The following is a 13,000-nucleotide window of genomic DNA, read 5'->3' as shown; positions in this document are numbered from 1 at the left end:
CAGTATAAAATTTTGATTGGTTTATTGCAGAAATGTTGAAGACCGTGAATTTGTTCGAGACGAACTCGCAGTGGGCGGTGATAAGCACTTTCTTTCTGCACAGTATGGGGATGAAGTTAACTCGGGAGACGTTGGAGCATCCGAACACCAAGAAGCTTCTTTCTTCCGGGGAGGAATTTGATCTGGTGGTCATCGAGCAGTTCGTGAACGATGCCCACAAGGGTTTCTGTCATCATTACAAGGCGCCGTGCGTGATTTTCTCGGCCGTGGGCAGCAATTACTGGACCGACGACCTTGTGGGAAATCCTAGTAACCCAAGTTATATGCCGGAGATGAGCATTGCTCATGCTGGTCCCATGGACTTTTGGCAACGTGCGAAGAATACCGCTATAGCCGCATACACGCAACTATTCACTCACCTCAAGGCCATTCCCGATCACGACCGATTGATGCACGAGACATTCCCCGACGCTCCGCCTCTGAAAGAGTTGATGCGTGACACCGCCCTTGTCCTGCTCAATTCGCATCCTAGCATTGCCGCTCCCAAACCGCACGTCCCGAATATGATCGAAGTCGGCGGTTTCCATGTTGAGCCGCCGAAGAGCCTTCCCGAGGACATCAAAGCTTATCTGGATGGAGCAGGCAAGGAGGGCGTGATCTACTTCAGCATGGGCTCCAATCTGAACAGCAAGAATTTCCCGTTAGAAAAGCGAGAAGGTATTATGAAGGCTCTCTCAAAATTGAAGATGAAAGTTCTGTGGAAGTTCGAGGACGATAATCTTCCGGGGAAACCACCGAACGTTATGATCAAGAAGTGGTTACCGCAGCAGGATGTGCTGGCGCATCCAAATGTTAAACTTTTCATCAGCCACGGCGGTATGCTGAGCACCATCGAGGCCATCTACCATGGAGTTCCGGTGCTGGGAATTCCGGTTTTCGGGGATCAAACTATGAACATGAAGCTTGCCGTGCAAAACGGATTTGCTGTAATGACAAGCTATTCAAGTCTCAGCGAGGAAACACTTGGAGCGGCTCTAAATCAAGTTTTATCCAATCCAAAGTACGCGGAGAACGCGAAAACGCGCTCGAGGATCATGCACGATAGACCAATCAAACCCAAAGACTCGGCGATGTTCTGGATCGAGTACATCGGTAGGCACGGATCGGCCGACCATCTAAAATCCCCTGCCATCCACCTGCAACTCCATCAAGTTCTTTTGCTCGACGTCATCGCCTTTTACGTCTTCGTCTTCATCATCTCTCCGCTTTCAATTTATTACGCCTTAAAGAGAATCTGCAGGTACAAAAAAGCCGGTAAAATAAACAAAAAGAAAAACAAATGATTGAATTAAATGAAACATTTTACATAAGTAATAATAATAAAGAAACAATTGCTCTCCAAACATATTTAATATGAATTAATAACCTTCCACTACGTTTACTTAAATATGTTAGCCTTCTCTAATTATTTCAGTAATTATTCATATTCTGACATTGACACATGTTAGCAATAACTTGTTAAATAATTGGCATTATAATCGTTTGTTATTTAAACTTTGATCTTATCTATTGATGTTGTTTTATAAATTTGCAATTGCGTGTCGGAGCAGCAAAATCTGTTATGATCCATGCCGTTCAAAGTCACTACGAACTTCCTAACATGTTTATAAAGGAGGGCAGCAGGTCACTGCCACTGAACCCTTTGAGGAATAAGAAAAGATGATCAACCACAGGACAATACAAATCGAAACAGAATTTCTTCTATATTTCTTATAATATATTTGAGACTCTTTAAAAAATGAAATGAATTAATCAACGGAATGAGTAGTTTATTTCAGCAAGGGTTCGGTGCTGAAATCAAGCCTTGTCCCAAATTAGAAACAAACATTTATTTGATTTTTTTTATGTTTTATTTTTATTTACATTCGCCACAATCTGGCAATAAGTAAATACCGGTTTATCTGATTACTACACAAAACTATCTTATTTTATATAAAAATGAACGAGTGTTTGCCAAGTATTTTTTGTGTGTGTAAAAAATTCTTGGTTTTTGTTAGATATTTTAAAAATTTAAATTTAAATCGATGATTCGATCACTGCACCATCAACAATTAAAAATTTTACATAATTCTTGATATCTCAATAAGATAAAATTATATGATTTCATCAACGTTTGAGCAAACGCGACTTGCTTATGAATCACTAGAGGTCTGGTGTTCGGCGCGCGCGGTTGGTACTTAAATTTCTCCGATTTTTAAAAACAAGATGCGTCTCTGGGAAGCAGTTCTTCTGATTCTAGCGGTGGTTGGCGGAGATGGTCTCAAGATCTTGGGGATTTTCCCGTTCGCTTCGTACAGCCACAACTCGTTGGGAAGCAAACTGATGAGAGATCTGGCGGCGAGGAATCACCAGGTGACTTTCATCAGCGCATTCGAGGAGAAAAATGCGGCGAAGAATTTGAGGGTAGTGCACATGAAAGGGGCATATGAAAACCTGCAGGGTGAGAAGGAAACCGTTCAAAATTTAATTATTACTTTTTTAATTCGTTTATTGTAGAAATGTTTAAGAATGTGAATTTATTCGAGTCGAACTCACGGTGGATGGTGACAAACACTTTATTAGTACATGGCATGTGGATGCAGATTACTCGTGAAGTGCTGGAGCATCCGAACACCAAGAAGCTTCTTTCTTCCGGGGAGGAATTCGATCTGATAGTGATCGAACAGTTCTTGAACGATGCTCATAAGGGATTTTGTCATCACTATAATGCGCCGTGCGTGATCTTCTCGGCGGTGGGCACCAACCATTGGACGAACGACCTGGTGGGTAATCCCAGTAACCCAAGTTATATGCCCGAGATGATCATCGGACATGCCGGTCCCATGGACTTCTGGCAACGTGTGAAGAATACCGCCATAGTTGTATACACACAACTCTTCAAGCACCTCAAGGCCATTCCCGATCACGACCGATTGATGCACGAGACATTCCCTGACGCTCCGCCTCTGAAACAGTTGATTCGCGAAACAGCCCTCGTTCTGCTCAACTCGCACCCCAGCATCACCACTCCCAACCCGCACGTTCCGAATATGATCGAAATAGGCGGTTTCCACGTTGAGCCGCCGAAGAGCCTTCCCGAAGACATCAAAGCTTTTCTAGATGGGGCAGGCAAAGACGGTGCAATCTACTTTAGCATGGGCTCCAATTTGAAGAGCAAGAGTTTCCCGTTGGATAAGCGAGAAGGCATTATGAAGGCTCTCTCGAAATTGAAAATGAAAGTTCTGTGGAAATTCGAGGACGAAAATCTTCTAGGGAAACCATCGAACGTTCTGATCAAAAAGTGGTTACCACAGCAGGACGTGCTGGCGCATCCGAATGTGAAGCTGTTCATTAGCCACGGCGGTTTGCTGAGCACCATCGAGGCTATCTACCATGGAGTTCCGGTGCTGGGAATTCCGGTTTTCGGGGATCAAGCCATGAACATGAAGCATGCCGTGCAGAACGGTTTCGCAGTAATGACAAGCTATTCTACTCTTAGCGAAGACACATTTGGCGAGGCACTGAATCAAATTTTAGCCGATCCAAAATACGCGGATAATGCCAAAATGCGTTCGCGAATTATGCACGACAGACCAATCAAACCTAAAGATTCGGCGATGTTCTGGATCGAGTACATCGGAAGACACGGATTAGCCGATCATCTCAAATCGCCTGCCATTCACTTGAAACTCCATCAAGTTCTATTACTCGACGTCATCGGTTTTTACCTCTTCGTCTTCATCTTCACCCCGCTTTCAATTTACTACGCCTTAAAGAGAATTTGCAGGTACACGAGGGCTGGTAAAATAATCAAAAAGAAAAGTAAATGATCCAATCTTAATTATTATTTAGATTTAGAACCTTTCGCTGCAATTATTTAATTATCCAATTATCATTTTTAATTTATAATGTTAGATAATATATATTATAGCTTTATCTAATTATTTCAGTAATTGTCACTGACATTGACTCATGTAAGCATTAATTTGTTAAATAAATGGCCATTATCATTGTTTGTTATTTGAACTATGATTTTTTCTATTGATGTTGTTTTGCAATTGCGTGACGGAGCAGCGAAATCTGTTAGGATCGATTGCATCCAAGGCCATGAATTAACGATAAGGCCTTAAGTTCGGTTCGCAAACGAATGTCACGTCCAGTCGTGATTCAACTATGCTAACGAAATTGTTACTTCTGTTCGCGGTCACGGCCTGCTTCGGTCCGACGGTGGAATCGGCCCGGATTTTGGGCGTCCTCCACGTACCTTCCTACAGTCACCATGAACCTCCCAACATGTTGATGAAGGAGTTGGCGCGCAGGGGCCATCAGGTCACCGTCATCGGACCATTCGAGGAAAAGGAAAAGTTGAACAACTACAGAAAAATACAAATCGAATCGGATATTCCTCTGCAAGGTGGAGTTACAACATATTTGAGACACTTTTAAAATAATTATTTAAATTTCAGCGGATGGTCAAACTCTGTTCGAAATTCTTCGAAAGGATTTGTTAGTCTACAATCAGCTGATAATCGATTACTGCTTTGCGATAACAGAAAGGTTCTTCAGGAATTCGAAAGTTGTGGAGTTTCTCAACTCCGACGAATCTTTCGACCTGGTGATCATGGAGGACTTCATCAGCCCAAGCTTGCGCGGAATCTGCCATCGTTTCAACGCGCACTGCATCACCTACTCCTCGATCACATCTATAGCTTATATAGATCATATTGTAGCCAATCCAACACCTTTATCTTACGTTTCCGAGTTCACTCTGGCCTTCCCCGATCATCTGAACTATCAACAAAGATTCCTCAACACCCTCCACTACGTTTACTCTCTCTACATGTACCATTACGAAGTTGTTCCTAGACACGACAAACTCATGAAAACATATCTACCTAACTCTCCAGATCTGAACGAAATCAACTACAACAACTCTTTACTTTTGCTCAACTCCCACATCAGCTTCCAATACGCCAGTCCTAAAATGCCCAGCATTGTGGAAATCGGTGGTTTTCACGTAAAAACCGAGAGAAATCCTCTGCCCAAAGACTTAAAAACCTTCCTTGATTCATCTACCGAAGGAGTAGTTTATTTCAGCATGGGTTCGGTGCTGAAAAGCAAGGATTTTCCTGAAAAGAAACGGGATGAAATTATGAAAGCGTTATCTCAAATTAAATGCAAAGTGCTGTGGAAATTCGAGAATGATCAAATGGACAATCTTCCGAGCAATGTTAAGACTTATAAATGGGTTCCGCAGCAAGACGTCTTAGGTAATATTTACAATTTCTCCAATTATCAATACAAATTTCTTTAATTTTCAGCTCATCCGAACGTGAAGGCGTTCATCACACACGGCGGATTATTCAGCACCATTGAAGCAGTCTACTTCGGTGTTCCAATCATAGGAATTCCCGTCTTCGGAGATCAAAGAGCCAACATGCTTTCTTGCCAAAGAAAAGGCTTCGGAATCGCACTGGATTACGCCACTATAAACTCTATCGATCTACTCGCGGCTCTCGAAAAAATCCTTAAAAACCCCAAGCAAGTTTCAAACCAAACAAAGAAATTAACCAAATCTAATAGTGTTGTTATATTAAAGGTATATGCAGAACGCAAAATTGAGATCATCTCTGATGTTGGATCAACCTTTAAAACCGATGGAAACAGCTATCTTTTGGATTGAGCACGTGCTGAGGACAAAGGGCGCTCCGCACTTGAGACCCGCTGGTTTGGATCTTCCATGGTATCAGTATCATCTGGTGGACGTGATCGCTCTACTCGCTTTAATCAGTATTACGTGCGTCTCGTTGATTGTGCTTTGCGTAAACAGAATCGCGTTTAAAAAGAAATCAATTAAAGTCGATTAACGAAACGCGTAGTTTAAATTTGTACAAATATAGATATACTTTAAAGTACTGTTTGTTCTCATTATAAAATGTTATGATCAAGGAATTGCATAATTTGTACAAACATATTTTGTTTATATGTATCTTATTAGTGATTACACAATTTAATATATAAATTTAAATTTTAAAATAACTTTTCTGTTGTTTTGAATTAACATCCTATTATTATTATCGTGCGGTTGACAATTCTAGGAATCTTCACTATACTATTTTCATTTAGAATTCCATGCCTATCCGCAACTTTGTGGTGTACCGATGATTTTCTTATAATAATTGTAATAACTGTAATAATTTACATTTTTATATGACGTAGACCACAATTTTTTATAAGAAACTATATAAAATTAGTTTTTATTACGTAATATTATTTTTAATACATAATTTATTGAATTATGCATGATGGTAATGTTTAATGGTAAGAATTTATGCAAAAAAACTCAAGTTAAATAAATGGTTACGACTTTTGAATCAGAAGTTTCTATTAAGACAGATAATTTTTGATTTAATATATGTGATTATTATATTTTATTTACGTAAAATCACTAAACATTTATAACAAACTTTGTTATAGAATAGAATTTAAGATCATACAAAATTTAAAAAAATGTATTCTTCGACATATATTTTATTAGATTTCTTTCTTCTTTTGCATAAGGAAGTACATGCGAGGGTAGTTCAATTTGATTTTGGTCATCGCGTTAACAGATGTGTGAACTGGTGCATTGTCTTGATTGTGACCAAACGCGGCACCCATTTTGCACAGCTTCCTCATCTCCAAACTTTCAGTCAATATTCGATGTACAGCAGTTTTTGAAATGTCTACCATGTCTGTTAACTCGCGCACTTTTAGTCGACGGTCATCCAAAACTATTTTGCGGTGTGGTCACCTCATTTGTTCGATCATTGCGATATTCGTCTTGGCATCTCGTACGGCTCTGCCACCTAAGATTTTTTGTTGTAGTCGAAGTAGCAGACTCCTCCAGAGTAGAATCTGGCTCGACTTTGATATTGTTTGGAATAAGTTCTTGTAAATGAAACTATATGTTTACAAATTTGCTGACAGCGTTCAGTATTGTTACGTGTCAAACAAATACTACATTTGATTCTTAAAAAAAAAACATTTATACGTGAGGTTGGATGCTTCTGTTTTCTTGAATTGTTATTTAAAGAATAAAGTTTAAGATTTTTTCTTAAATTAATATAAATAAAATGGTTTTTTTTTTAAATTGTACACTATTTATTATGAAAATTAATATTTTTTAATTAATATAAGGTTTTGATCAATTCTTCTTTGACACTTAAGTTTTTAAACATATTCAAAAAAGAATTGCAAAATATAGTTTTCTGGTTGATTTTAACAATTTTTTGCAAAAAAAGCAGAAATATAAATAAATTGTTTTTTTTTCTCCGAAATTTTTGACGAAAGAATATTTAAATCATGTAGTACATGAATATTGATTTATTAATTTAGTTCATTTATTATGAATTATATTTACAAAAAAAACTGAGAAATGTTCTGATTTTAAAATATATTTAAAAAATAACTACAGAACGTTTTATACATTAAACACACTTAATTGATTCCGCGTTTATTTCTTTGATAACTAACTGGTAAACAACAACAAATTTTTCATCTTATTGTTTTTATTCAATAAATTCAGAATAATCGTAACACATGTTTCCAGATAAATATAATTTACAATACTTTCTCTGACCGTTGGCTGTTATCTCTCAACGAACAATGTCAAGAAACTCTCGTTTTCGAGTCAGTCGCCTCGAAGTCCACAGACACGTTACCTCGAGTATTGAAATGATGTTTTTACTGCTATTCACTATATTTTTAAGTCTACAATGTGCGCAAGGAGCCAGGATATTAGGTGTCTTTGTGGTGCCTTCCTACAGCCACTTCTACCCTCCAAACGAACTGATGAAGGAGCTGGCACGAAGAGGACATGAAGTCACGGTCATTGGACCATACGAGGAGAATGAAAACTTGGTTAATTATACGAAGATACAGACTACATCGATGTTTCCAATCAACGGTTCGAAACCAGTTGTATTCTTAACAATTTCAATTATTATTCTGTTTATTAAAATAGGCGATGTGGCAACAAATTTGAAATTTTTCGTAAAGACATATTCGAAAACGTCGGATTCTTGATGGACGTCACCTACGGCCTGTACGAGAGGATCTTCGCCGAGCCCAAAATCGAGGAATTCTTAAAGTCCAAACGGCGATTCGATTTGGTCATAATAGAGAATTTCTTGAGTCCCAGTTTACATGGTTTCTGTCATCATTTCGACGCACCGTGCGTCGTTTATTCTTCGTTAACATCCACCTGCTACGTCGATCCTCTGATGGGTAACCCGACGCCCTTATCCTACGTTTCCGAATTCTATTTAGGCCTGAGCGATAAATTGAATTTCAGCGAAAGATTCTTAAATTTGATCCATTACCTTTACACCAATACAAATACCATTTCCACGAGATCCCCAGGCAGAACGCCCTCACCAAAAGGGTCTTCCCGAAATCTCCAGATCTCTACGATATTTTATACAATAACTCGCTTCTTCTACTCAATTCGCACAGCAGTTTCAGTTCTGCAAGACCTAAGATGCCGAGCATCATTGAAATTGGTGGATTTCACGTGAAAACCCAAAGGAAACCTTTACCTGAAGACCTGAAAGTCTTCTTGGATTCGTCTACCGAAGGGGTGATTTATTTTAGCATGGGTTCGATGCTGCAAAGCAAAGATTTTCCCAAGAACAAATTAGATGAAATTGTGAAAGCCTTATCGCAGATTAAATGCAAAGTTCTATGGAAATTCGAGGATGATCGAGTGGAAAATCTCCCTGGAAATGTTAAGATTTACAAATGGATTCCACAACAAGACGTCTTAGGTAACAAATACTTATTAGAGTTTGTTCAAACAAACAATAAATAACAAAAACATAATTGTTATGTTTAATTATTGAAAATTCAAACGTTATTGTCTTTATTTAATATGCAAAAACAACATATTAAATTATATATAAATTTTATCAAAAAGTGATGGAAAATATTTAGTTTATTTTCATGTTATAATCGACCTTTTTCATAAATCACTATTTTAAGAATGCCTGAGTCGCATATAAAGTAAATCCTTTGTAATTATTGTATCTAAAATCATATAGTACAGTTTTTGGATTGGTAAAAACCTGATATTAAAAATATTGACAATTTTCTTCGTATTTCTACTTTTATTTTTAGCTCATAAACACGTGAAGGCGTTCATCACGCACGGCGGATTATTCAGCACCATTGAAGCAGTCTACTTCGGTGTTCCAATCATAGGAATTCCCGTATTCGGAGATCAAAAAGCCAATATGCTTTCTGCCCAAAACAAAGGTTTCGGAATCGCCTTGGATTATGGCACCATAAACTCAATCGGTTTACTCTCAGCACTTCGCGAAATCCTGTACAACCCTAAGCAAGTTTTAAACTATATAAACAAAATTACCAAATGTAATAATCTAAATTTACAGGTATACACAGAACGCCAAATTCAGATCATCCCTGATGTCGGATCAACCTTTAAAACCTATGAAAAAGGCTATCTTCTGGATTGAGCACGTGTTAAGAACAAAAGGCGCTCCTCATTTGAGACCAGCTGGCTTGGATCTTCCTTGGTATCAATATCATCTTCTAGACGTTATCACACTACTCACCGTCATCAGTATTACGTGTGTTACGTTAATTGCGCTTTGCATAACGAAACTGTCGGTGAAAATAAAATCGATTAAAGTCGATTGACTTTTTTGAATGAATCACCGATAAAGAACCGTTATATTCAGTTGTCCATTAATGATTGTGTGTGTGTATGTGTTTTGGAATTAATAAACAATTAAGAATTGCAACTTGATAACAGAGCAGTAGCAATTAGAGACGTTTCCCTTGGAATTTACAACCAAGTGTAACGTTACGCCACAAAATTATAAAAAGTGAAGAAATTAGAAAAAAATATTTACAAATTTGAACAAAAATAAAACAATTATTCCATCTTTTGGTGATATTCTTAAATCAATTGAATCTCATTACATCTTTGACAACTTAGGTCATTAGCCTTAGGCTCGTATTTCTTGTGAAATAAACAAATTTTAATCATACAACTTCAATAATTCAATAAATAAAGAAATGAGGACACATATATTATTGCAAATTTACATCTATTTATTAAAATCATTTACAATTATAGAAATATGAATGTTTAAGTGGCATTCCAGATTTCGGCGAGTAATAATCGGTTTTCATAGAAACGGTCCAAAAACGTTTCAAACACGTTGGAAATTTCTTCAAAAAAATATTGTGACTTTGTAATAATAACCGCATATTCCTCGCTTGTAAAGTCGTAGGATTCTTTATTCCTCGCGATCTCCTTTAATACCTTACCGTTCTTAATGACTCTTTTCACGCTCCAATATCGATGTTCTTTTATATCAACCTTAAGCTCTTCCATATTCTTAACTAAATCTCGTATTTTATCACTATTTTCATCTTGCTTGTATTTCGAATTGAATTTGTATAAGTTTTTTATTACGTCGTACCTTCTTGAATCAATATCAGTGAACTTGATGAATTCAGATTCCTTCAACAATACGTGCATTCTTCTATTCAATCGGATCATTTCAAACAATCCACTTTTATCTGATAGATTTTTAGCAATCCTCTCAGAGCGTTTAGCGATCAAATTAGCTTCAGTGAGAGAGCAAATCTCCCAGGTCAACCTCTTGCTGAACGTAGGATCAATGAGATGCATTAAACATGTCATCCTCTGATCCATATCATCCATCATTTCTACTAAATGTGCAGCGTGGCTGTTGAAGTTTTCGACAGACAATTCGAAAGCCTTAGTGTCTTTCTGCAAGTCGACGCAATTGAAGGTTTCAATATACTTGCAGGTTTCTTTCTCAAATTCTTTGTAGAACGCTGAAATATCCGCGTGTAAAACTTTCTTTCTACAGGACACTTCTTTGGGTAAACATTTGCTCTCTGGTTTCAACTCCAACTGGGAAAGATTATTCCAAATCTCAAAAAGACTTCTACTTTGTAGTAGCACGTGCAAATCTATCGAAAATTCGTACATCTTTTTTACATGTTCTACTTTATCAATGTCACTGTCGTCATCGTGCCAAATGATTTCCAGTTGTTCACATTGTGAAGCAATCTGCTTTACTTTCATCAGAGCATCATGTATTTTAGTTCCATCAGTTGTGATGTTCGTGCCATCCATATAGTATACGCAATTATTCAAAATTTCCTTAATATTCACGTCCATCGCTGTTTGAAATTAATATTTTAACTAGAGACACTGACTATTCACTGGTTCAACTACACCAAAAACGTGAAGGTTTGAGCTCTGATGCTCAAAGAGTAGGGAATTCTTCAGAACTACCAATTTTGTAGCAGTAAAAAATAAAAATATGAGTTACAATAGTACCAACTGAGGTACATATTTCTATATCTTTTTGGACCGATAACCTCTAGGTATAATATCTTAGATAATTTTCATAATTGGTTTCTACATAATAAAGCAGAAGTGTTTTGGATACTATTTTCCCACTTTTTCGCTTTTCTAAATTGGTTATTCTGCTGTAGCTGCTTTAAAATCTAAATATAGAAACAATCTTCAAATGGAAAGGGAGCTCAATGTGATTATCTCGAATATAAAACCAAAACTGGACTGGCTGTATACTTCAAAAAATCCTGGGAAATTAATTAATAATACCATTACTAAAACGAAAAACAAAATTCCATAGATATATAAGTAAACCAAAATTGATTATGTATATAAAGAAAAAAATTAACAAACTTTGTAATTGCATTTCTAAATTTATAATGATTGTTGACACAAGATCTAAATAATTTATTTGCACATCTTTCTCTATTTACCATCTAAAATTTATTAAAATATAATTTATTATTAATTATTCTATAATAACTACAATATTTAAAAATGTTTACTCAATTACCTCTACATATTTTTTTCAATAATATATTGAATAAAACATATTAATTTAATAAATGTAATATATAATATTACAACAATGATTGTGAACGTTGAAATTAGAATAAGAAATATATTCTATCAACATCAATGACAGCTGTCAATGACATTTGTCAACATATGTCAAAACCAGGAACTGATGAAAAGGTGTAAAATTAGACTATTGATAAAATATTCCAATATTCGATTATGAATCGACGATTAGTTTTCTTTCAATTAAAATGTTGCAAGAAATACATAAAATAAAAAAAAATGTTGTTGTTCATACTCAAATATATTTGTCAAATTAATTGTTAAACTTTTTACCGTTTAATTATTTTGTTTAATGGCAGAAGCAGATTGATGACAGATGACTGGCAGATTTTTGGAAGAAGACTTTTAGGTCTGTAAAATTTCATTTATCAGTAATGGTTTTCCAGATTTCTGTAAGATAATTATTATATATATTTAATAAATAACTATAATATTTCAATTTAGTATCGATCAAGAAAATAATTCTAATTAAATGCGTCACGATCTTGTACATTTAATGTTTTATAATTATTCTTAATTAACCATTAGCAAAGAAGAATAATACATGAAAATTTTAAATTGAAATATTCTTGGAATTGTAATTAATTATAAATATAAATTAAGGTTCCTGTTATTTCCAAAGAACTAATTATAAAAGTAAGAGAAAAGTTTCTAAGATATATTTCCTAGAATATATTTTCCCTATGAGATATCCTTCCTAGAAGATTTGTGCCTAAGTTTTGCTGCTATGTAATTGGCCGTTCTTAAGAACCTCCTACCCTTCAAGCATCGGAGCTCAAACCGTTCAAGTATTTTGTGTAAAGATATAACACAATTTGCTAGTAGGTTTAAATAAATAGGAAAACAAAATGTATTAACTATGTTTCCCTTCTTGCAGAGTGATTCAGTGGAGTTTTTCTTGAATAACATAGATAGGATATCCAAGGCAGATTACATTCCTACAAATAAAGACATCTTGCACTGCAGGAACACAGTACC

The 13,000-nt window shown here is 36.1% G+C and overlaps 3 protein-coding genes across 3 annotated transcripts in view; all 3 read left to right on the top strand.

The window, feature by feature from the left end:
* The window catches only part of LOC108568239 (UDP-glucuronosyltransferase 2B13-like), a gene marked incomplete in the record, with an annotated part of 1,603 nt that extends 233 nt beyond the window's left edge, over nucleotides 1–1,370 (top strand). Inside the window, 1 exon segment of the mRNA XM_017929205.1 lies at nucleotides 31–1,370. Coding sequence (XP_017784694.1) covers nucleotides 31–1,343 — 1,313 coding nt within the window.
* An 846-nt stretch (nucleotides 1,371–2,216) lies between these two features.
* Nucleotides 2,217–3,905, top strand: LOC108568240 (UDP-glucuronosyltransferase 2B2-like). The gene is made up of 2 exons (XM_017929206.1): nucleotides 2,217–2,500; nucleotides 2,557–3,905. The coding sequence occupies exons 1-2, from the start codon at nucleotides 2,266–2,268 to the stop codon at nucleotides 3,867–3,869; spliced, it is 1,548 nt and encodes a 515-aa protein (XP_017784695.1). The 5' UTR covers nucleotides 2,217–2,265; the 3' UTR covers nucleotides 3,870–3,905.
* A 270-nt stretch (nucleotides 3,906–4,175) lies between these two features.
* Nucleotides 4,176–9,983, top strand: LOC108568237 (UDP-glucuronosyltransferase 2B31). The gene is made up of 10 exons (XM_017929200.1): nucleotides 4,176–4,453; nucleotides 4,506–5,309; nucleotides 5,361–5,580; nucleotides 5,639–5,897; nucleotides 6,796–6,872; nucleotides 7,791–7,987; nucleotides 8,080–8,330; nucleotides 8,375–8,846; nucleotides 9,196–9,415; nucleotides 9,471–9,983. Exons 1-10 carry the CDS (start codon nucleotides 4,213–4,215, stop codon nucleotides 9,736–9,738), a joined length of 3,009 nt encoding a protein of 1,002 aa, XP_017784689.1. The 5' UTR covers nucleotides 4,176–4,212; the 3' UTR covers nucleotides 9,739–9,983.
* The last annotated feature ends 3,017 nt before the right edge of the window (nucleotides 9,984–13,000 follow it).

Source organism: Nicrophorus vespilloides, unplaced genomic scaffold (assembly GCF_001412225.1).
Source record: "Nicrophorus vespilloides isolate i.1.1-1 unplaced genomic scaffold, Nicve_v1.0, whole genome shotgun sequence".
In the NCBI taxonomy this organism is placed as follows: Eukaryota; Metazoa; Arthropoda; class Insecta; order Coleoptera; family Silphidae; genus Nicrophorus; species Nicrophorus vespilloides.
Note: the sequence above shows the minus strand (reverse complement) of the source record. Positions and strands in the feature narration are given on the sequence as shown.

Excerpts from the sequence above, each read along its gene's own strand:
- LOC108568237 (XM_017929200.1), top strand. The coding sequence starts at position 4,213 with ATGCTAACGAAATTGTTACTTCTGTTCGCGGTCACGGCCTGCTTCGGT. Across the intron at positions 5,581-5,638 it reads AAAATCCTTAAAAACCCCAA|GTATATGCAGAACGCAAAAT; the intron begins GCAAGTTTCAAA and ends GTTATATTAAAG. Across the intron at positions 8,331-8,374 it reads ACCCGACGCCCTTATCCTAC|CGAAAGATTCTTAAATTTGA; the intron begins GTTTCCGAATTC and ends ATTGAATTTCAG.
- LOC108568240 (XM_017929206.1), top strand. The coding sequence starts at position 2,266 with ATGCGTCTCTGGGAAGCAGTTCTTCTGATTCTAGCGGTGGTTGGCGGA. Across the intron at positions 2,501-2,556 it reads GGCATATGAAAACCTGCAGG|AAATGTTTAAGAATGTGAAT; the intron begins GTGAGAAGGAAA and ends CGTTTATTGTAG.